Below are 23,675 nucleotides of genomic sequence, written 5' to 3'. Positions count from 1 at the left end.
ACTTCTCAATTAGAGTTAGGATTTTGCCCGTGTTCTGAGTCGTGTTGACTTTTCTCTCTTGTGGCTCAAGTGAGCAATTCAAAACTGCGTGATAGCTGGGAGACAATGCCTTACCTGGCTGAAGAACACTACCCGATCCCGACAATAGACTTGTTGACATGGATGTTCGACCACCACGCTCCATATGACGAAGATAAACCGGTAGGTACAGAAGCGAATACCTCCATCCGGTTATTTTGTTTATGTCTTGGGACGTTGAACTTGTGCTGACGGCGGGCCCAAGATCTATATTGATGCCGCAAATCCTTCCCGATCCATATCGTGTCAACAGGCCAGAAGTATCGTCCGCAGACTCGCGGCCGGATTCAAGAAAGCAGGATTAAAGAAATCGGATTGTGTCTGTTTAATGGCATTTAATGATGTAGATTTCGAACTTCTCTTCTCATGATGTTTCCAGCTGAGTGTTCCCCAGATCTGTTATTCGATGGCTTTCTTGGGGATCATAGCAGCAGGAGGGGTTTTCACCGGGGTGAATCCCTCATACACCGTGTTCGAGCTGATCCATGCCATTCGTACCGCGGACATAACGTACCTTATCGTCGAGCCCGATCTCGTGCCCAAAGTCCTCCGTGCGGCGAAAGAATGCTCAATACCTGCATCCAACATATTTGCATTCGATATCCTGGGACAGGCGAATCCCCAAGGTTTGGCAGTGAAGAGTTGGGATGTCTTGCAGGTTGAGGGTGAAGAGATAGATTGGGAAAGATTCGACGAGCAGAAACAGAGTGAGGAGACGGTAGTTGCCCGACTGTTTAGCAGCGGAACGACAGGATTGCCCAAGGCCCTGGATATATCGGTCTGGAATTTTGTGAGTTGCATGGACTCTCGATGAACGAAGGAAGATTTGAACTGACAGTGGTAGATTTCACAACATACTTTGGTGATGGAAGTCAGGCCTCGACCGTACGAGGTGAGTGGCAATGACTCCTTGGAATCCTCATTGCTGATGACACTCAGGTCCGTCGGCTTCTCTCTAACCCCTTGTTCCACGTGTCTCAGGTACCTCGCGCTCACACCAGCGCGATCAAATCCGGCGCCGCGACATTCGTAATGCGTCGCTTTGAACTCGAACCGTGGCTATCAAATATTGCAAAGTATAACATCACCGAAGTGAACATAGTTCCCATGATGGTCATTAGCTTGCTCTCCTCAGGTCTCCTGGACTCAGGAAAGTACTCTCTGAAGACACTTCGCAATGCTTGGGCGGGGTCTGCGCCTCTTGACAAGGGTGTGCAAGCCCGATTTAAAGAATATCTGCGTCCAGACACTCCTTTCAATCAAGCCTGGGGAATGAGTGAGACAACGTGTCTTGCCACGATGTTCTACTTTCCAGAGCAAGATTTTACCGGGAGTGTGGGGAGATTCATACCGAATTGTGACGCAAAGATCGTTGATGAGGAGGGAAATGATATCAGCGGGATAAAAGGCACAAACGGACTTGATGTTCGAGGTGAATTATGCGTCCGGGGTCCCATTATCGTGAAGGGGTATTACCGGAATGATGAAGCTAATCAACGAGACTGGGATGAGGATGGATACTTTCACACAGGAGATATTGCTTACTGTGATTCGAAGACGAGGAAATGGTATATTGTTGATCGGAAGAAGGTACATTCTGCCCATGTTATTGCCGTCCCAAGTGCGAATGATTGGCTAACATGACCACAGGAGCTCATCAAGGTTCGTGGCTTCCAAGTCGCGCCCACAGAACTTGAAGGTGTACTCCTTCTGCATCCTAACATTGTGGATTGCGCAGTTGTGGGCGTGCATTGTTCAGTCGACAAATCTGAGCTCCCTCGAGCATATATTGTCGTGAAGCCTGGCACCGTATTGACCGAGGCGGAGGTCAGAGAGTTCACGAGAGACAAGTTAGCACGATACAAGCAACTCGATGGTGGAATCAGATTTGTAGACAAAGTGCCCAGGAACGCAAATGGGAAGATTCAAAAGACTGAGTTGAGGCAAATGGTGAAACAGGAGATGAGTGCAAGGCTGTAAAGACACTGTGGGTTATTCCCCGGCCGTCTTACCAGACTTTCATCCCTACGGGAAGAGGTAGCCAGGCAAAGATACTATTGATTAAATCATAACAATCACATAGAATGTGCGCCAATGTATCGGGTGAACGTCGCGTATGCTTTTTTTGGGGGGGGGAGTCTGATATATGGCGCTTGTTGCACAACTTTCATGGCCAGCGAAACGATCCGGAGGGAGAAGTTCCGACGAAACAAAAAAAGTCAAAAGGGGGTGGAAGACTCAATAGGTGAGTTGACAGATTAGGCTGCTATATCGAGGACCTGTTCGAAACTCTGGCCAGAGCAAAGGCGCCCTCCCGGCATTCATTATCGACATTGTTGCCCAGCATCACCGTACTTGATAATTAGAAGGGGAGACATACGCCTCATCTCTTTCCCCCAAATAACTCCGTTGAAGAGAACAAATAACCCTATAGCACGTTATCCAAATACCTCTGCTCAATCTGACCTGTTTTCGTCACTCATAGCACATACCTAAATTGCTGGTTTTTCCTATCGGTCAAATCATCATTGTAGGCGTGCTCGTAAGCCTCTGATGTGCCACTCTTATCTCTGATATGATTCTCATAACTGGCCACGAACCGGTAGATAGTAGCCAAGACCACGGCCGCAGCAGACCCCGCCACGGTGACAGCAAAAGCGGGACCATAAACAGGGGCATCTTCTTCTTTGAAGAGCAAAGGCCCGGTAAAGTTACCAAGGCACCAAGCAATAAACAGTCCTGAGGCCGTCACGGATCGTTTGGTGTAACCGGCCGTATTGGCTATCTGCAGGCCCATGAGGATAGCATATCCACCTCCGAAGCTGGGGAGGAACGTAATTGCGACAAGGAGGCCCGCTTTATCTGCGCGAGGTAGTTGCCAGAGCAGCAAACAGCACGCCATAGTCATGCCAACGCAGATGACAAAGAGGTAAATGCGGATATTCTTGAAACGATACGCCAGGTAACAAACGATGAGTTCGATCGTACCTGACGCAAAACCCGCTGGTGCCACCAGAAGGAGAGAATTGAGGGTGGAGTAACCGAAGCTGTTGACAATGATGGGTGCCATTGTTGCGTTTGCTCCATTAGCAAAGAACATGAGGAAGGTAGTGAAAAATACCAGGCCGAATCTGATGTCCGTTAGAGCGTCGATGACCTGAGAGGACTTGAAATGGACGTTTCGGACGCCACTGTTATTGCTCCTGAGACGTGCAACGGCAATGTACCGCTCGCGGTCTGTGAAATTTTTCGCTCGAATGGGATCCGGTGGCATAAAAGATAGGACAACAATTGCCCAGAGAGTGGTTATACCGCCGGCAAACAAATACATGTATTGCCAAGGATGAAGGGCGCCTCCCGTGATGTGGCCCAGTCCGTAGTTGATCAAGGGGCTCACGATGGATATATAGCCTATATAAGGAAAACAGTTGGTGCTTGGGTGCTTCTGTGTACTTGGAGAGCGAACTGAACTTACCCGTGCAAGAAAACCAAGCACCCATTCGGAAAGCTTGTTCGTTTTTCTTATACCACCCCCCAACAACGAGCATGAAAATTGGTGATATGCCTGCCTCAATGACACCGAGAAAGAATCTCTGGGCAAAGAAGCCGCCGTAGGTCTTGCAAGCGGCACTGCACATGACAGTTATCCCCCAGATGAAGCTGATGCCCGCGGCCACACGTTCAATGGGCCACCGTTGAGCCATAAATATGGCCGGATATGCACCAACGATGAAGCCAAGGTAAAAGATAGAAGATGAAAAAACAAAGCGATTTCCGACCTCCAGGTCTAGGTCTGTTCTCAGGCCGAATAGCGCCTAAAAAAGAGAGAAGGAGGGTGAGCAAAGAAAAACGGAATATCGATGTGGTTGAACAATAGATCCAGAAAGAAAAACTCACAGCCTGCGACAGCATCGCTTTGTCATAGAATTGAATCCCGTAGGTGACACATAGAACAGGAAGTAGTCGCCGGTCGATCTTTCTGACAAGCTTCTTCTCTTCCTGTTCATCCCAATAGTCATCTCCACCTTGAGCAACAATGATTTTGAGAGCTTCATCACCGTGTACAGTGTCCACGACTGCCGGTTTCAGACCATCTTCCCCCACGACCTCCGTCTGAGACGGGACTACTTTTGGTTCTTCCACATGCTGGACGTGAGTCTCATTGGCCATTGCCGCCCCACTCGTGGATGAATTAAAGGACGATAACCACAGCGTAGATAGGGGTGATGGAGATGAGGGAAGGTATTCAAGCACGGTCAAATTGATTTCAGTGCAGACGAAGACCTCTAGAACTATGCAGCAGCAATATATGTATCAACCATAGAGGGCGTCAAAGGGAAACCGCAAACCTTGTCAGCATGTGATACCGAGGGCTCGGAGAGCAAAACGTTCATGAATGCGATACCGAGGAGGCTGGAGAATATAGACCTAATCAGGGCCCCTGGGGAATGATTCTTTTCATCATGTGGGGCCTGGGGGGACCAAAGCCGGCTGATGGCATTGGTGGACAGTGCTGTCGATCTCTTCCTGTGCCGTACTAGTAGGTTCTGTTGTAGGGCCGAGGAGTCCTCGGACGACTTCAACGAGTCTTTTGTCATTTTCGAGTCAGCTGCAGGATATTTATCGCGCCGGATAGAAGAGATCACATAGAAAAGGGGAGACTGAGAGACATGACCATTCTATTGATCACGTGATGGCGAAAAGGGCACAAAAGCGGCGCCAGCAAACTGCCCTTTAAGGCGGCCGCTTGGAGACATTGCGGAATGTCTTCCCATTGGCCAACGGCCTTGACGTCAGTCAATCGGGATGACAATCAATGCTGGCATTGATTGCTCTTTCTCCGCAGACACGCCGAATGCTGATCATTCATCTGGATGTTATTAAACCCTCTCTGTCCACTCTCACATCTTATTCTTCTAGAGAGACGGATCTGATTCATGATCAGTTCGCGACGCGTTCGTCTGATTCTGTCCACCAGCACCGCATTTGCCTCGTTTATTCGTCCTACGAATACCCCGCAGATTCACCGGCTAAGATTTGGAGTTGGACCGACTTCAGGATTGGGATTGGCACAGCAGCCGTTGAGAAAGATGCATATTCAGAGTATTCCAATGTGTATGCCACCCAGGCTCTCCTAGCTGGGTAACGAAGCTATGGCGCGCGGGACGGGGAAGATGGTAGTGGCTTGTGGAGTGATGGAAAGCAAGACGGAGGAATCATGTCTGGTTGAAATATGATCCGGGCTGATAGTGGTGTTGTTCAGGGGTTGGCTCGTCCAACAACTATGCATACCTGGTCAGTGACGACGAGACGAAAGATGCTGTCATTATTGATCCAGCAAATCCTCCAGAGTATGTCCCATGCCCCCTCACTCCAGTTTTTTCTTCTACAGTCAAGAGACTCACCCTTTGTTCTCCCTCGCAGAGTCACTCCCGTCCTCGCGGAAAAATCCAAATCCCTCAACCTAACAGCCATCATGAACACTCACCACCATTGGGACCACGCTGGCGGGAACGAGAAAGTTCTTTCTGCCTTACCATCGCCAGTCCCCGTCATCGGTGGAAAAGACTGCGAAGCCGTGACCAAAACACCACCTCACGGCTCAAAGTTCCCCATTGGCAAGAATATCCAAGTAACCGCACTTCACACTCCGTGCCACACGCAAGACAGCATCTGCTGGTACATGGAAGATCAAAGCACGAAAGAACGGGTAGTATTCACCGGCGACACGCTCTTCATCGGTGGCTGCGGGAAGTTCTTCGAAGGCAACGGCGCCGAGATGAACACCGCACTCAACGAGATCCTCGCCTCTCTGCCTGATGACACCAAAATCTTTCCGGGCCACGAGTACACGAAATCCAACGTGAAGTTTTTGAAGAAAGTCGACGGCGACAACGCGGCAGTCAAGATGTTGGAGAAATTCGCCAATGAGAATAAAGAGACCCAAGGCAAATTTACCATGGGTCAGGAGAAGCAGTATAATGTATTCATGCGGGTGAAGACGGAAGAGATGAAGAAGGTCACGGGCAAGACTGAAGCAAGTGAGGTGATGACTCTGTTGAGAGAGATGAAAAATGCGGGTTAAAATCGGTGAAAAGGTCTCTTATGAATTGTCGGCTGAGAAAATATGAATCGGACCGAGAAAACGAGTCAGTGAGTAAAATGGGGATGTTAACATGAAGATAGGCGTGAATTGAAGGAAAGAATTTCGACTACCTGCAACACACTCGATGGCTACTGGCAAATAGCAGCGCTTTTGATCTTCCTTCACCGATCTGGGTGACTACACTTGAGCAATCATACCGACAACAAGCCAAAAATTTCCCCTAAATCTCCTGCCACAGCTCTACCTCATCCCTTTCAGTGCGGCTCTGGGCTGACCTCGTTCATCGACCCTCTTTCATCTTCGGTCCGAGAGCCAAAACTCTCTAAGCTGACATCCCGACGGATCAATTTGGAGCTATGATATATATAGCTTCAGCCCTCGACCAAAGACAAGGAGCTAAGATACACTTCACTCTCTGCCATCCTCTCATCATGAGCAGCTCTCGCCGATACAGGACTCCACCTGCTTCGTATGTCCTCCCTCCTTCCACATTTCCTCTCTCTTTTTTCCTCTCGTCCTTTATCTTCCAGAAAGGCTCAATATGAATATCATCCACGATATACACGCTCCCATTCAGCTGCCCATTCGTGACGGTCATCTCGAGGGCCCCTTCCTTAATCGCCCCACAATTCCGGCAGCCATTCACGATATCCCCGCTGGCCATGAATTGCTGATAATTCTTATGCCTTTACCAGACTATCACGTTTATGCCCGAGGCGCACATGATACTCGACCGTAAGGTGTCGATGAAGTGTTTCTTGCGTTGGACGTTGAGGTATTGATATTTGTTGGTGTTTTCATAGTATTCTTTCCGGACGAATTTGCGAAGTATTTTCTAAGCATTTCCCAGTCAGCAAACAGATAGGTATGTTGAGAGTGGAAGAAGACTGGGAGAAGATGAGGTACTTGGGATTTACCGGACAATGGAGCTCGTGGAAGACATCTACATCCGAAACATGTCAAGGAGGCAGAATTGCTTTGAGTAGATAGCAGCTTTGTGGAGATGCTTTTCATCACCGGAAATGGAATCTGTTTTGTTCGAGAGCGGCGAAGCTTCATATTTTGGGATACGTCATCGACAGACTGTGAACATTCGAGTCAGTATATGCCACATCCAGACCCTCACAGCCCATAAGTGGAAGAATCATCCAAAGTGGCAGGCAGGATAACGGGTAGTTCTTTTCTTTCTCACTCACAATTACATAGAATATTCCAGGCTTGATCTCACCCAAAGTTTGGCGGTCCTTGGGAGATGCTTTTATTGTAGCCGAAGCCGTGGTGGAATTTCCCGATCTTGTAGTCGTTGTCTACACGTTGGGCGGGCGTTGTGACCGGGTTGGAGATAGCATGTGCTTTCCTTTTGGGTCAACTAAACAGCATATTCTATGCATTCCAAGCATCTGAATGGCCATGATGGTCCAAGTCTTCAACAGATGGTCAGTGGAAACCTAGATTCCCGCGGAGCTGAGATATGGAGGTCAGGCATACAGTATAGGAGCTAAGGCCAAGCTTCGTAATCTCATGACGTTGGAAGAGAATATACATAGTCAACACGTTGACGATCCAGGGCAGAGTGAACGGGACAAATAGCGTGGGTGACCATTGGTAGAAAGGCTTTTACTTGTCGATCAACTCGGGAAGCAGGAAATTGTCGTCCTCGTTGACATCCTCCGAGACAGATGGCCTCCAGGACTTGGATGATGGTCTGCAGTGGAGGTCCTTGTATGAGACCATGGTTTAACAGAGGCAGAGAATGGACAGAAGGGCAAAAGTTGCTGAGGGGAGAGCCTCCAGCTCATAGTAGTATTCGGGAACACGTATACGAAAGGCTCCCACCGATCCGTCTCGATATCCATCAGTGGCGGGAGCCCCTCTCAAGACAGAGCGCGCATGTCTGCCTTCCGTCTCTGTGAAATGGAGATCTGCCCTATCTGCCTTGCTTGTGCGCCGTTGTCTGTGTGCAGCCTAGGATAAGAGGACTGATGTTGGGTTGTCTTGAATCCCAGGTGGTAGAACTTCGCTCAAGCTCGGCGTCATGGTTTGTGATATTCGAAAGACCGCATCGCGAAGCCCTCGAAGCATGCCGAGTCCTCGATGAGACATTTGTATGCTCGAAGGTTCATTCAATAGCCTCAATTGTGCTTGTATGTCGAGATTTGACCAGAGCCACCCTTTTATCCAAACGACTCGCCCCGCCCCGCCCCAGAAGATTGGCGATGGTCTCTTGGTCACCACGGAGGTGATCTGGCGAATGTGAGAGGATTTCTGGCAGACAGGAGAATCATTTTTGGACGAAATAGGACTGCGCCTATGAAACATTCTAAGACCCACTCCAGACGGCTGAAGCGAACCGTTTGGCGAGACTCTGCCGGAGTATGCATGTGGATCTGGACAAACACGTTCATGAAGAAGCGCACTTCGGTCCACTCCTGATTGAGTTTTAGTATTTGGCATTGAAATTTCTTGGAACGTCATCCACCAGGTCGACCCCTTTCGCCCGAGCACGCAGATACACGTAGTGGCATCTCATTTGTGAGTCGATTGATAAGTTGATGGGTGCTCTTCAGCTGCATATCAGGGTGACGCGTTGGGAATGACTGGAGTTTGGAGACTAACCGCAGAAATTCTGCAACATCATTCAGAGTGCAGTGGCACTGTCAAGACGGAAGGCTCATAGCTTGCCATAGTCACCCCCTTCACATACGAAGAGGATAGGAAACAAACCTTCTTGTTGGGAGGTCACCGTATTTCCCCCAATTGAATCAAACAAGACAAGAAATCAACGAACCATTTTTGACAATGAGAATCGTCATTTGTTAGCTGTTTTCGATGTCGCAGCAGTTCTTGCCGTTCCCATCCAGGATCGAGAAAGTGGTAAGAAGCTCACAATTGCCATCTTCTTCCAACATCTCGCCAAGTCGTAGATTTTTCGAAGCGAAACGTGAGATAAATCCTGTTTTTCAAAGCTCAGAATCTAACCCAGAGATTAACTCGGATGAGAAGCAGGCACGAAGGGAAGGATCAGAAGTGGTAGGATAGCACTAAACGCTCTTTTTCTCCGTCTTTCCTTCAAAACCAAATTCCATTGCGAGGACCATCTCCGTGGCTGGATCAAAGCCTTCGAGAATATCCTGGGAGGCTCAATATTGTCTAATGCGCGGTGATCCAGGATCTGACACTTCCTTAAAAAATGCTGCCGCCTCGGAAAGATTTTGCTGCTTCAAAGCAATATGAATGGAGATAGTCATGTTTGGATCTGATATCGACATTGGTGAATGCGACCATATTGTGGGTAGTGGGGAGCGATCCGTTTGAGGAATGGGGTTGACTTGTCTTAGTGCGGAAAGAACTGTGCGTTTCGCAATGAGGAGTATGGAAATGAAGAGGTACAGGGTCATTGCTGTTGTATTGGAGTGCTTGCTATGTTTTTGCATGAACTGGGTTAGGAGAGAGGGGGCCCTGAAGGGAGCATTAGAATCCGTTGAATAGGTATGGTTCCGCACATGCCGCAACCAGGCATTGAGAAATAAAGCGGAAGGTCAGCGAATAACACAGGGCCTATAGATGCATCAACTAGAGATGGACGAAGTTTGGTCGGTGATACAAGGGCAGGTTTGGCAGAGGGGCATGAAGCCTGAGAGAGGAAAACCAAAAGATGTCGACACCCGGGCATGTTTATGTGAGTATTAGTTAGGCGGGAACGACATTCCTGGATCCGGCCTGTCAATCTTGCAGCGCTGAGATGTAGCATTGCCCACACAATACCTTCCTGGAGTTCTCTGCTCGTAATATAGTACCTGCTGCTGTACTTCTCGACCAGTCGAGCTGGGTCAATACTTCCAGTGAAGGCGCGCCAATCCCTTCCCCCGGCCCCCAACCAAACACTTGCAGAATCATGCAGGCGACATTCGAGCAAGGAAGATTCGAGGCAGTGCCAATGGAAGGTATCACGGTCAAATGAACGAAACGAGGACGCCGAATACAGCTCGAAATGGAATACCATCATCGACGCTTGAATGTCATGCCGGTTTGACATATGAGGAGGCCCACTTTAGCACGCTCCAAGTTTCTGAAAGATCGAGGGATCCGATGTCGAAAATGATGCGAAACTGGCCGCTGAGCGCAGCTTCATTGAATGATGTGCTGCGAGCACGGGTCACTTTCAAACATGAGACTCTCGGCTTCGACTTTGTCGCCATGAAGGAGCATTTCTCAGGGTCGCTAGACCTTTGTAGCTCCTTTATCTTGTCTCCACGCGCAGCCTCTGACGGAGTTCAAGATCCTGGCATTATCGGTCAATTGAGAAGGGTGTCAGTCGAGTTTCGACTGCTCTTCGCGGACTGCCAGTGTTGATTGGGACAGATATGTAGGAGAACGTGTCAGCCTTCTTTCGGACGTCTCTAATTTGAACAGAGAGGACTTCCCGTTCGCTCAGCTGTAGGTAGCGTTAAAGTGGGTGACCATTTGGGAATCCCGCCTGTTACCACTCAATCACATTTTTAGACCCGGGAGAGACGCATGCGAATTTGGCCTACGACGTGAGATATTTGCATGTTTGCCGATGATGGCCGAATAGTGTTGAAAGATTTTTTGACGTCAAATATCATGCTTGCATATCTGAGGCTGACTCATCACAAATGACTTGTCCAACCGAAAAAGACCTCTTCTCCTATCCATGGATGCCAGAGATGTTCGAGCTAGTAAGATCGAGGCAAGCCGGACTCATTCCGATGTGTGAAGTATCACTGCGCAGAAGTACGGATTTAGATTTGAGCAGAGCGCATCGGAATGCCCTGCTCCGTTCGAGCTCGTGAAGGAGCTCCGGCATGCAGTTGATGTTGGACTGTTCAGGCTTCGCTGTGCAGTGATTGGAGACTTATCATGAGACCATAGCAATGCATACGCTATATTAACTCTTTTCGTCACTGAAAAAAGTCTGACGACCGGGACGTATTTGAGAATGGTTCGCCAACACATTGGCAAATCCTGCACGCTGGGAGTCTGTAAGCGAGGTTAAAATTGCCAGGAGCCCCCAGTCGGGTTGAGCATAAACTCGTACGTGTTCCGCATCATGGACCTCCAAAGTGTTCCCCGGGAGGAAAGGTCCGGATGTTTGCCTGGTCAGATAGATTAGTCAGGGTGGCCGAATTTCTTGCTTCGCGAGTACGAGGCGAGTGTCGAGGGGGGAGAGTTGTCTGTCTTTGTTGGATTATCACATTTTGGTACGAAGGCCGTACAAAATCATACGGAGGATCACCAAAAAAGAGGTTCGACCTTTGGGAGGGAGTACGGTGACCCGTGATCCGTGATTTGATGCATCGGAATTCTTGAGATTTCCACATGGGATCGCATCCCGTGTGTGTGGATCAATTATTTACAGCACAATCAGAACTAGGCGAAGCTACTGTTAAAGGGTATGATCGACAGGAAAAAAAGGGAAAAACCAGCACATGGGCCGAGGGCCAGAACAACTATAAAGATATGATCTGGTCAGGTGGGCCAGGGGGAGAGCTGTTTCGTTGTCATTGCCAAAAAGCTGTAGAAAGTTAGCGTGACAAGAATGAGATCATTCTTGGTGTTGAGCCGATCCCCTACTTGAACAGGGAAGTAACTTGCGCATCGGCTATCCCGATGCTTTCGATAAACGTCACGTCACAAGAATAAGCACCGGAAGCACTGTAACTCGGGACGTCAGAGGGGGAGAGCTGCAAAAGGAAGTTCAATTCATGATTTCGTTTCGAATCAAATTGGCAAGAATCCAACATTTTCATGACGCCGGTTGTGGGAAAAAAGCTAGCAGTGAAGATCGGTTGACCCAATTGGCGAGGGCTGGTTCTGCTGGCTTACAGTAGACAGACGTCTTGTCAGCTGAGACATAGTTAAAAGGATGGCTTGATCCGCACCAGAGCTAAACCGCGACTTCCAAACATGGGGCCTTGGACCATCCACGAGCCCTCGTAAAGGGTAACTTAAGGCTCTTGAGTCGACGCGAGATTGCAGGAAGTGTTCCGGGATTGTCTGGAAGGATATCCGAAGGAACCATTCATTGCTTCCAAAGGATCAAGGGAATTGAAATCAGCAAAGAGGAGGCAGTGCAGGTTTTTGGGACTTGTCATTGGGCTGTCATCATCGGGTTGAACCGAGGGAGTTTGAGTGTCGTTGTCCTTTGATTTCTTAACGGGCAATTTAGTTGGACGTCCTGATAGGATCGACAAAGGCAACCAACCTTGACTCCACCGGGCATTTTGCGAACTGGGTGTGGTGTCGGGTAATACGAAATACATTTGTGACTTCGTGAATCGATCCCTGCAAACAAAAGACAGAGGGCCCCCGGTGAACAATTAGGCGGAGTCATCTGGCCTGGTTTCCTGGGACAAGGTTAAGCCCTAACTGGAACGATACTATGTCCATTTGGATGATGCCGAAACCGATCCGTGCGATGCCGTGCGTCCATCCTGGACTAGATCCATGCAATGCTGCCCCAAGCTGGGGTTGCCGGAGGTGTGCGACGGTAAGCCTCCGGGGCTCGCTAGGCATCGTAAAAGACCACTCTGAATGGCCAAATCTCTGATCCCTTTGTTGAGTCATTTGCGAGCAATGTTGTTCCATTTCACACGACTTTGCGTCAGAACAGCGAACAATCCAGGGCTTTCTGAGAACGTGGACGGTGGAGCGGGTGAGCTTGGAATACATATTCATGTGGATCCCCTGGCTTGGGCCTTTGGTCCCTGGGGGTACTTATCCTCAAAGTGTAACTTTGTATGACCTGCCATCTCGATTGGTGGTCTCAGGTTCAGCGGGGCCGGCAACCCTTTGGGGTGGCCTCGAAGGCTTCGTTTGAAATCTTTACGTTGGCTCAAAGGTGGCCAATATTCCGTTTTTCTTTCTGATGGGGGATTCGTTGATGACGCGACGCCAGGATCGACCCAGGGGACGGAGACCGGGCCCCGCTTCCTTGCACCGCCGTGCACGTTTTGACACCAAGCCCTTCTCGATCCGGGTGGTGAAGCGAGCAACAATTTGCCCAATGCCCTGTTCGATCGTCATTCGACTCTTCTCGTTAAAAAGCCAATGTCACGCCGGTGATTGACGTCTATCTCCAACCGAAGTGAATGTGATGCCTCTGAGCGTTAAAAGGTTGGGATGAGACTGCGGAGGTGACAAAAGCAGGCCATCCTGTGTGAGCAGTTTTACATAGCGCGGCGGCCGGTAAGCCGCGACGGCGTCTGGCTGTGGGATGGTTATGTTCGTATCACGCCAATTTCACATCGGTGTTTTTTTTTTTTTTGAAACTCAGACATGAAAGCCTGGAGAGCATCGTAGCGAGGTATTGTGGCGCGCGTCTGGGCCTGCAAGCCACTGGCCTTGGTGTCACTTGCAGTGTGGCAGGTCGGGGCTCATCACTAAATGCGTAGGGCTTGTCTCTGAACGTGTTTCTTGTCTCGCCTGAAGCTAAATCTAGAGAGTGTAACCATCACTCCATCATCATTGATGACCAACCAGCCAAGTAGAGCAAGCAAAAATTTGCCCGGAGCACCTTCACCAGAGCTCAGGCCGGTAGCAATTTATGCTCCAAATCACCGATCCGGGTGGACAGGACTTACAAGGCAGGCGGTACGACGCCGTCAATTGACTGCTTTTGTGCGCATCGGGTGTGCATCTCGTGGACGCCTACTCAGCGATGGCAATTGATTTCAAAGAGCGGGATGGATTTTGGAAAAAAGGGATTTGACTAGCATCCGAGGACGGATTGTAGGCGGGTCTGGAGTTTGATTCGAGTGACTGGGAATCCGGTCAACGCGACTTTGGACAAGCCTAGAGATGAGATCTACGCTTATGTGGGCGGATGAAAGTTGAACTCTGAAGTGGGCAGTGGGCACGAGGGTGGTGAAAGTGACGGGGTCAACGAGTTTGAGACTGCGCCATTGGAGTGGAATACTCCGTGCTTGGCGCCAGGGGGAAGCCGATTACCAAAAAAGGTAGATGGGCAGGATATTGATGGGCACCTCGGGTTGACGCGGTTATGGCTCTGGTGGTTTCGGTGGTGTCGTGTGGTCGCAGCTGAAATGCGCCCAAACGTGTACGGACTATGGTAGAGGCTGACAAGTGCCAGGGTTGTGACAGACAGGGTAGTCGGACGATGGATTGAGAAAGCAAAGAGAGGACCCACAGAGTTGCGAGGAATTAGAGTCAGGACTCAGGATGCAGATGCAGGTCCAAAAAAACTTAAGGGGACGTAAGAAAGACGGGCGCGGTTCAAGGCCCCGATGGGTGGGATGGAGGGCCGAGGACAATGGCTAGGGAGGCGGGTATCTCGCCCAAAGGATCGCTGAAAGTGCATTGCTGCAGGCCAGCGCCAGCAATATGGAGGAGCCTAATGATAGTTGATGCAAAAAAAGTTGACAAGTGGTTTTATGACCCTGACTCGCTTGCAAAAGCTAACAAAGTAGAAACTCCTGCTGGCACCCCTCATGACCAACCACGGCTTGTCCTTTGGCAGCTCACTAGCACGCTAACCATGGGTACTAGTGGATGTTAGCAAGGACATTTTCTCAGCAGGGAGTTTGAGCAGTTCGTCATTTTTACTGCATGATGCACAAATGTGGCTTTTTTATTTTCCTTTTCCTGTTTCCCCTGCTAGAACAATCTCCTACTCGATGCCCAAGCCCGGACCCATGTTTGCTCCACTTCCCATTCCCCATCTCCCATCTTTCCATTTTTTTTGCTTTGTCCTCCCTGTCCATGCGAGTGTGGTAAACTAAGTTTTTCCCACTTTTCTCCCACTCTTTCTTCATTTACCATATCCCTGTCATTGCTCATGCATGCATGCATGCATGCATCTCGAACCCTCTGCTCAAAGGACCCGGCGCCCGCTTTGTCGTCGATGGATTTATACCGGTTCCACTCCACATGGCCGCCAGCCGTTTTGGACTGTTGCTTCTTTTCGTTTCTTCGTCTTCCAGCCAAATTCCGTTTCGCATGGTGAGTGCCCCACCCCCCTGGTCCGTTGACTCTTTGTTCTAGTCCCAGTAACCCTCCATCCACCCGATGGCGATGTCCCATGGCCATGGCGGCTAAGTTGGCCAACTGCCTAGCCCAGGCTGACTCTGGTCTAGCGACAATCTGTCTCTCTGCCTCAGTCACTTGTCGATCAACTTCTGAGATGCCCTATTGACTTACGACTGCTACCGGTCCAGGGCTCCGTTACGAGGTCCTAGCCTCCTCAGGCTCATTTCTCGTCTTTACTCCCTATCGATACCCTGACTCGACGTGGCTATCCTATCCTCGATCCTCGCTGCGCTCACCTTTCCCATCGTCTTGTTCCCTAGTTCGATCATAGCCCTCCGACCCACTACCCTCAACCTCGTCCTCGTCCTTATTCTCCCCTTTTGTCATCTTGAGGCGCGTCAATGCAAAACCTTGTTATAAGCCCGGCCACCTCCTCTACTACTACACACCGTATTGATCATACATCGCGATATCCCGTTTCATTCACTGTCATCCGCTAATCATTTTTCGACGTTGACGCCTCTCGGGTCTTGAACATCTCTCCGCCTCCACCTTTGCCCTTCCACCTCCCTGGTACGTACCTCCGCCTCTCCGGTGACGACTGCTCCCATACTTCGTACTTCGACTGAAGGGCCCCATTGGGATTGGTCCTGCATAGGATTTTTGAAAAGTCATACTCCCTACAAGCTAGCCGACCTGCACCACAGGCCCTGGCTCAACGCTTGAATCCTCTCGGGCGCCTCGTGCTAAAACAGTTACGAGCAGGCTTCTTTGACAATCTTAACCTCTCTTTTGATACAATTCACACACTCTGACAGGCCACAGCTTTGGATCCAGGCTGCAGTTGGCGCCAAAACATTCCGCCCCTCGTTCCGTCACTTGATCCAATCCACATCTTTTTTTGCGTGTCTTGACAATTCCCCATCCAGCACGATCCACCTCCCACTTCGGATCACTGCCCTGCACTCTCTCCCCTTGCCGCTCTGGATTCCCTGGCTGAGAGGTTTGACCTTTTGCCCCAGGTATTCTTCACGGAAATTCGCGCGCTGCTGGGGCTGACCGCTACCGGCCTGCCGTTCACTTCTAACTTTTTCATCCCTAGTTCCCCACATAAGACACTCTGGCAGCCGCCCTTTTTTGACGTATCTCGCTTGCTCGCTTCTACGTCCATTCCAAAACTGTACCAACCTGTCGATCGTGCCGAATCATACCGATCCCTAGGCTGGTACCTATTCTATGTCTTGTCATGCTTTTTGACTTCACTTTCGACCCTGGTGCTGGGTCATTGTCCACCTGGTCAAGCCCTAGTCCACCACACTTATATTCCCTAACTATACTACTTCCTACTGCTACGTCTCGCCGCAAGTCTCATGCCAGGTTAATCTCATCTTTGTTCCCCTTAGCTGGCATCTACTAGCCCGGCTCGACCCCATTACCTTTTCTTGTGGAGGGAGTAGATATGGATTCGGACTCCCATCCAGCTGGCCTTTTCCTCTGCTAATTCATCAACAACCCTTTCCAACCATGTATTTCTCTCAGCCTTGGAACCCTTCTTTCCAAGAAGCGATGTACAACCCCATGTCCTCCGTGCCATCAGCCAACGTATCTTCCCACTTCGTTCGTCCCAACAAAGTCGTCAAATCTAGCAGTCGGAATAACAGTCCACGAACGTTGGGGAGGAGGAGGACCACCACATCGGCCACGATGTCATCTCGGACCAGGTCTCTAGTTGATCACCTTCGTTCCAGGACTCAACAATGGCAAACCCCAGAAGGCCTTCGCTCACGACCTGTTAGTTGGCATCCCAACTCCTTCGACGGCCTCAATACCCCCGTCAACCCGTCTGTTAATGGACAGGATTTGTCGGCCTGGAATTTCTCCACCGCCCAAGTCAATGGCCTTGTCACTCCTATATCTTATCCCGTGATGAATGAACCTCAGATTCAAGAACTCATCACCCCCCTCGACGAGCTTCCCGGCCAGGACATGACCTTTGCACGCGAAAGTCACCGCCACGACGAACGGACCTGGCTGGACCAGGGTCAACCCAGGGTGGACTCATCATATCCTTTCAATATGTTTTATCAACAACCTTTCGTTCAACCTTCCTGGCAATTCGCCCCTCGGCACATAACGACGAATGTTCAAACGGCACCGGCTTCCCCAGATTGTGTACCGGTACAGAACATCGGTTTCGACACGCTGCGCCTCGACAACGATGACCTCAGCCCCAAAGAAGATGACTCTGAAGAATTAGTGGGTATGGGTCTATACGATTCGCCGGCTGAAGTTCAATCGTCTTCACTATTGTTCGGTGGCATTTCTCAGCAGGGAAGGAAGTCCTTGAAACTCGAGGAGTCTTTCGAGCCCGTGGGACGTGAAGAGGACGCGGACGACGAGGATGACGCGCCGGAGCAAGAAAATGTGGAGGACGACAATGTCTCCGGGGTGCCAGTGGATTCCTCGGGCAACGTCGATTATGGCCCTCAATCTATTGCCAGCCATTTAATGCAGCCGGAGGCGGATTCGATTGCTTCCAAATACCTGGCTACTCTGAGGCAACTGAACAGTGCATATTATCCTGCGGGATACCCTGATTACGACTGGATTTAAGTCACGATGTGATGAATTCCGGCGGTCATTGGCTTCCAACTTTTTTTTTTTTTTTTTTCACACAAATTCACGACTTGTTTTTGTAGCGATGATACCCCTTTGAACGACCAGACCAGAGTTGACCAGATAGCCACTTTAGATATTTAGATCTTCGAGCAATGATGTATTAGTTATTGAACCCCACGACGTCGAGCGGCCCCTAGATCTTCAACTTCATGTGGAGAAATGTGCTCGATTCCCAGCCAATGACCATCCGATGCTCAAAACTCTCTGTCATCTCGGTTTGGACATCGCCCGAATTCATTCTCATCCAATGAATATCGCTCCTCGGACGATAAACTGCTCTTACCGCCCCCTTCGTTCCAGACACGTTTCGCCCGAATGACCTATTTTGTTCGACGTCCGATGAGTTTCGGCTGGCCCAGACTTTCGTTGGAGTTAGGGTCAACTCCACGATGATCTTGCAATTTCCACCATGGAGACACGACTCCGAACTGGCCATGGTCCGAGACTGGTTTTTCCCCAAGCATGCGAAACAAGACGCATTTTCAGGCCCACCGTCGGACATGCGCCAACGAGCTATTGATAAGGTCAACCTCTGGCTCTTCAAGGCCGGCCAACTCCCACCCGCGCTCCTGGCGACCGCGAGTCTGACCGAAGCATTACTTCACGATGAACCAGAGAGGCAATCACGAGGCATATCTGAGTCGGCCATGCAAAGCATTTATGCAATGGCCTTTGCTAGGTTTGTCAATGGCTTTGTCGACCGGGATGCTGTCCGTGCACATGCGGCGGAATTGGCTCCAGATGATATCGAAGAGGAGGATGTGACCACGTCAACATCCAGGGGAGAAAGCTCAATGTATGCTCATGCCGCTACCATCGGTATGCCTCAGAAATTTGTGGATCTACGGCATCAGGTCACACATGGTGACATTCCTAATCTGATGCACTTGAAGGCAATGACTTTGCAAGCGCTGGAGTGGTTGTGGGAGCGATGGTGGGTGAAAAATGCCACGGGCGATCCAGGGCCCGCCATCAGGGAGCTGGAAGGACGCAAACGAATTGCACAAGAGGCAAGAGACGCTAGAAATCCCATCGATATGCATCCTCAAGATACAGGTGACTTGCTACAGATTCGTAGTGAAAACCTCGTTAGTGAGTCCTTCCTGCTTTAACATACCGCGAAAACGAAAATGCGAAGCTGTGGAGCAAAACTGGAAAGTATGATGTTTCTTGTTGTACCTGAACAAATAATTCCTATTATATAGTATGATAATCAATGCTCTGGTGGGCTTATTGAAGAAGGCTGTTGGCCGTCAAGTCGGTTAAGAAACCGCCAAGCATGAACGCAGGCCTGCCAATGAGGTTGATTCACGAGCAACGTTTGCCTCTCCCTTTCATTGTTTGCTCGTCATCTGAGCAGCCTGCCAGTGGCTACGACCGTGAAATTGATTTCACACTCCTTCAAAATCCTCAATAAATAAGCCCCAACGTTATTTTGCTCGTGTTAGACCATATGCCAGGCTCTCCGATCGTGACCCAGGTCTCCCGCCGACGCGTTCCCTTTCTTCGACATGAGCAGCCTCCTGGTTAGGGACAAGAGCCCGTTATATGAGATTCCTTCACAAAGGACTTCCTATCCCATCGAAACCAAAATCATTTCGACTCTTGCCCTTCTCGTCCTAGGATATTATGTTCTCTCATTCTTTGATGCCTGGCCATCTACCATCAGACGATCCCTCTACGAATCATTTGTCTACCTCATTCCCTCACCGCTCATCTACGCCATGCAATATGGGATGATTCGACTGGGCCGTTTGGCTCCTGAAGAAGCAAAATTCACCAAAGCCCGTTATGGGGATATGCTTGCAAAACAAGAGGCCCTCCGTCGAATGTGTGGACAACCGCCGATCCCGATCGCACTGCGAAAGATCAGCGGCATTCCGGGGGTAGGAGGATACATATCACTGGGAAATGACGTTGGTCCTCCTGGATTGGGTAATTGGGACAACTCTTGCTATCAAAACAGCGTCCTGCAGGGACTGGCCTCCTTACCCGCGTTTATGGAATTTATGGAAAGCAGCTTGGAATTATGTGACAAATACGATGTTCCAGCGGCAACGCATCGAGCCCTGGTGGATTTTCTCCAAAAACTTGCCGATTCAGGTTGTCGCAAGAATGTCTTGTGGACGCCTACTGTTCTCAAATCAATGGATAGTTGGCAGCAGCAAGACGCTCAAGAATACTTCTCAAAAGTCATGGACGCTGTGGAGAAGGAAGCGAATGCATATGCCAAAGTCATGAAACGCTCCAAAACTACCGGTCTAGAGTGTCTAGGCGCCGCCCGAATACACAAATCTCAGCAAGAGACAAGCAGTCCCTTGGAAGATCCCCATATTTCGCAGACTTCTCAAGCCAAAGAAGAAGCCGCCGCCAATCTTCTACCCCTTGGAATGCCAAATCCCATCGACGGTCTGACCGCACAGATTCTCGAATGTGAGACTTGCAAGTTCACCGAAGGGTTGTCTCTGACACAATTCAACTGCCTGACTCTAAACATGGGTCTACGGGGCCCATCGGATGTCGAGGACTTGCTCCACGAATATACTGCTCCAGAGGAGGTAGAAGGCGTTGAGTGTGAAAATTGTACAGAGCTGGCTTACGCTGAAACCGAAGGGTCGAATGGCAAAGTGGGAAAGTCCAAGGAAACAGACGAGATGTCAAAGCAACGAAGAAAACCAGTCTTGCGGACAAAGGCGAAGCAGATAACAGTAGGAAGACTGCCGACGGACTTGGTTCTTCACATTAATCGAAGCATTTTTGATGAATATGGAAACCAACAAAAAAACACAGCCCCAGTGAGAGTCCCTCGTACATTGAGGTTCTTGCGTCGGTGGTGTGCTCCTCTTGACGAGAACGATGATCATGTTGAAGCATTGTATGAGTTGAAATGTTTGGTCACGCATTTCGGTCGACACGATAATGGCCACTACGTTGCGCTTGGAAAACGTGGCAAAGATTGGTATTCTTTCAACGACGAGATTGTCACCAAACTCACCGAAGAAGAAGTTCTGAGTCGAGGAAATGGCTTCATGTTATTTTACGAATCCATCCCCTTCCGACCGCATTCGGAGGCCGCAGCAGAGAGGGTGTCGATTGTTGCGGAACATAACGAGAATCCCCGAAGCGCGGAAGAAGAAGCATGCCAGGATCTAACGGACGTCCTGCCCGAATCTTCAAAGAGTGACTTGGACTCTAGTCCACGACGCTCGTCGACCCTCACACCATCATCCCCCGAGTCACCTCAGACACCTTCCTGGCCTTCGGAATCAAGTTCTCCAGTTGAGCCACCGCTAATCGGTGGCGAGCTGCATAAAGAAATTCCTTTCCTGCCCATGAGGACGGCCAGTGATGTTACCAGCCGTACAGAAGAACAGCACCCAACAGATGCTCCTATAGTGTCCGCTCTATAACCAGATTGCCGCAGCTATGGATTAATGACTGATGGCGAAAGCCTAAAAATGATACCCAAAGCTTTTTTGCTGTTCAGATTGTTCAATGAGAAGCATTCAGGCGGCGGTCAAATAAATAGCGTCACACAGCGTATAAGCATGACATGACTGTTTTACAACTTGTCTATCTTGAAGATTTTAGAACCTGTTTGCGCGTCCCACTCCATTCAGATTACTCAAAATCCCTTTGTCCAGCTTATATGCCGTTTTCCGAATTGGGACTTGGTGAGTCATGCAGGCAAGCTCCGCATTGGTTGCATCCTATGCTTACATACTCTCTCCGTCAACTACAAATCGTCGTCATTGGGGGCGGGTGCACCAGATCTGCTTCGACTGCAACCCTCGCTCAAGGACAAACGGTACACCTCCTCATAACGTCTTATGGTCAAGGCTATTGAAGGTTACCCTTTGTAAAATTCCTCAACTTGTCACTTTTTCATCCTAGAATTTTGTGGCGGTGCAAATATGTCGACGCCGCATGGTGCCCCTCACCTAAGCAGGAGGATCAGCGAGTGTTTGCCAGATCATGTATGTATGGATTGAACAGCAAAGCCTCATAGTTCAAGACTGACAATCGTCAAGGACCATGGTGATTCCAGCAGCGAAGATGAACACAACCGCAAGATCGAAGTGAGTCCGCCAACGTCCTGAGTTCAACGCAGACTGACAGGAAAAACCTGGCCACTAGGTCGTTTTCGACTCCGACAGTGTACGCCGCCGCAAATCTTCTGTCGTCCTTTCCGAGACACCCAAGGTGGAGAAACCGGTAAGGCATCATGCGCCTCGCACCAAATCGCAGTGCCTAGTCCACAAGATGGTAGAGAATACCTCCCTAGGTCAACAGCCCCAAGTTGAATCGAAGCTGGAACAAATCGATGAGGTTGATCGGGGCATGCAGTCAGAAGCCAATGGAGATGCCTCGGGAAGAGATGAGATACGGGCGACGCAGTCTCGCTTGCTTACGAAGAAGCAGTTGAGTGATATGGCCATGAGTGTAAGATCGTTAGCAAAGAGACTGAGGAATTTAAAAGTGAAGCTAAAGATTCGAGCCATCTTCCTCCTCACCAAAGTATATGACAAGACTTTGATTGCAAAGACAAGAGAGGTGGCTCGGTGGCTGTTGTCCAAAGATCGATCCGTGCCTTACATCGTCTATGTGCAAGATACGATGAAGGACAATGAGATTTTCGATGCCCAGGGGTTGATCGCTGAGGATCCCTCGTACGCCGAGCGCTTGAAATATTGGGATACCGAATTGGCCCGGAAGCATCCTCACACATTCGATTTCGTGGTCACTTTGGGTGGCGATGGGACAGTACTTTATGCGAGTTGGCTCTTTCAGAGGGTTGTGCCCCCGGTACTGTCCTTTGCCCTGGGTTCCTTGGGGTTTTTGACAAAATTCGACTTCGATGGCTACCAACATATTCTGTCACAGGCCCTCAAGGATGGTGTCACGATAAGTCTTCGATTACGACTCGAGGGCACTGTCATGCGGTCTCACAAACGAGATGATGATGCCGAGCATCGAGATATTGTGGAGGAGCTCATCGGCGAGGAAGCGGACGATCGAAACACACATAAACCAGACCGGACTTTCGAAATTCTCAACGATGTCGTGGTTGATCGTGGGCCCAATCCGACAATGTCAACCACTGAACTCTTTGGAGACGAAGAACATTTGACAACAGTTCAAGCTGATGGGGTCTGTGTCGCCACTCCAACTGGCTCCACGGCTTATAATCTCGCAGCGGGCGGATCATTATGCCACCCTGAGAATCCTGTCATTCTTGTCACGGCAATCTGTGCACATACCCTTTCATTCCGACCCATTATTCTTCCGGATACTATGGTGCTTCGACTTGGTGTCCCTTACGATGCGAGAGCCAACTCGTGGGCCAGTTTTGATGGAAGGGAAAGGTAAGTCACAATACTCTCATTTCTGGGATGTTTAACCTGACTGGCGTAGAATTGAATTGTTTCCTGGGGATTATGTCACAATTTCGGCGTCAAGATATCCGTTCGCAAATGTGATGCCGCCAGGGCGACGAAGCGAGGAATGGGTCAAGAGTATCTCGAGAACACTACAATGGAACTCAAGGCAACGACAAAAGGGGTTTCATGAATGGGCTGGGGATAAGGTGGAGGAAGTGAGTTGAAGAAAGAGACTCCAATACAGGAAGAAGCGGCGGACAGGCCGGATCCCAAGAACTGAGTGATAGAGCTCGTAGAAAACAGATTGATGACAAGCATATTGAATCAGTTTAAGAGAATTAAAGAGCAGGAAGCTCGTCTCCAACGAAGCATAGCATACCATCGTGACCGACCACGACCTGTCAACGATTAATGGCGCAAGG

The 23,675-nt window shown here is 49.7% G+C and overlaps 7 protein-coding genes across 7 annotated transcripts; 6 read left to right on the top strand and 1 right to left on the bottom strand.

The window, feature by feature from the left end:
- Positions 1 to 105: 105 nt before the first annotated feature.
- Positions 106 to 2,058, top strand: Z518_03168 (uncharacterized protein; the record flags this gene model as incomplete). Its single annotated transcript, XM_013420194.1, has 6 exons — positions 106 to 201; positions 284 to 421; positions 473 to 868; positions 923 to 970; positions 1,018 to 1,668; positions 1,729 to 2,058. 6 exons carry the CDS (start codon positions 106 to 108, stop codon positions 2,056 to 2,058), a joined length of 1,659 nt encoding a protein of 552 aa, XP_013275648.1.
- A 499-nt stretch (positions 2,059 to 2,557) lies between these two features.
- Z518_03167 (uncharacterized protein) lies at positions 2,558 to 4,248 on the bottom strand (the record flags this gene model as incomplete). The annotated part of the gene is made up of 3 exons (XM_013420193.1): positions 2,558 to 3,489; positions 3,554 to 3,893; positions 3,976 to 4,248. 3 exons carry the CDS (start codon positions 4,246 to 4,248, stop codon positions 2,558 to 2,560), a joined length of 1,545 nt encoding a protein of 514 aa, XP_013275647.1.
- Positions 4,249 to 5,168: 920 nt separating this feature from the next.
- Positions 5,169 to 6,163, top strand: Z518_03166 (hydroxyacylglutathione hydrolase; the record flags this gene model as incomplete). Its single annotated transcript, XM_013420192.1, has 3 exons — positions 5,169 to 5,193; positions 5,342 to 5,429; positions 5,503 to 6,163. 3 exons carry the CDS (start codon positions 5,169 to 5,171, stop codon positions 6,161 to 6,163), a joined length of 774 nt encoding a protein of 257 aa, XP_013275646.1.
- A 10,734-nt stretch (positions 6,164 to 16,897) lies between these two features.
- On the top strand, positions 16,898 to 17,806 carry Z518_03165 (uncharacterized protein; the record flags this gene model as incomplete). The annotated part of the gene is made up of 1 exon (XM_013420191.1): positions 16,898 to 17,806. The coding sequence occupies one exon, from the start codon at positions 16,898 to 16,900 to the stop codon at positions 17,804 to 17,806; it is 909 nt and encodes a 302-aa protein (XP_013275645.1).
- A 455-nt stretch (positions 17,807 to 18,261) lies between these two features.
- On the top strand, positions 18,262 to 18,984 carry Z518_03164 (uncharacterized protein; the record flags this gene model as incomplete). Its single annotated transcript, XM_013420190.1, has 1 exon — positions 18,262 to 18,984. The coding sequence occupies one exon, from the start codon at positions 18,262 to 18,264 to the stop codon at positions 18,982 to 18,984; it is 723 nt and encodes a 240-aa protein (XP_013275644.1).
- A 399-nt stretch (positions 18,985 to 19,383) lies between these two features.
- On the top strand, positions 19,384 to 21,282 carry Z518_03163 (uncharacterized protein; the record flags this gene model as incomplete). The annotated part of the gene is made up of 1 exon (XM_013420189.1): positions 19,384 to 21,282. The coding sequence occupies one exon, from the start codon at positions 19,384 to 19,386 to the stop codon at positions 21,280 to 21,282; it is 1,899 nt and encodes a 632-aa protein (XP_013275643.1).
- A 504-nt stretch (positions 21,283 to 21,786) lies between these two features.
- On the top strand, positions 21,787 to 23,477 carry Z518_03162 (uncharacterized protein; the record flags this gene model as incomplete). The annotated part of the gene is made up of 4 exons (XM_013420188.1): positions 21,787 to 21,849; positions 21,904 to 21,951; positions 22,010 to 23,238; positions 23,288 to 23,477. The coding sequence occupies 4 exons, from the start codon at positions 21,787 to 21,789 to the stop codon at positions 23,475 to 23,477; spliced, it is 1,530 nt and encodes a 509-aa protein (XP_013275642.1).
- Between the last annotated feature and the right edge of the window lie 198 nt (positions 23,478 to 23,675).

This window comes from Rhinocladiella mackenziei, assembly GCF_000835555.1.
Source record: "Rhinocladiella mackenziei CBS 650.93 unplaced genomic scaffold supercont1.2, whole genome shotgun sequence".
NCBI lineage: Eukaryota > Fungi > Ascomycota > Eurotiomycetes > Chaetothyriales > Herpotrichiellaceae > Rhinocladiella > Rhinocladiella mackenziei.
This window is presented reverse-complemented; position numbering and strand designations above follow the sequence as displayed.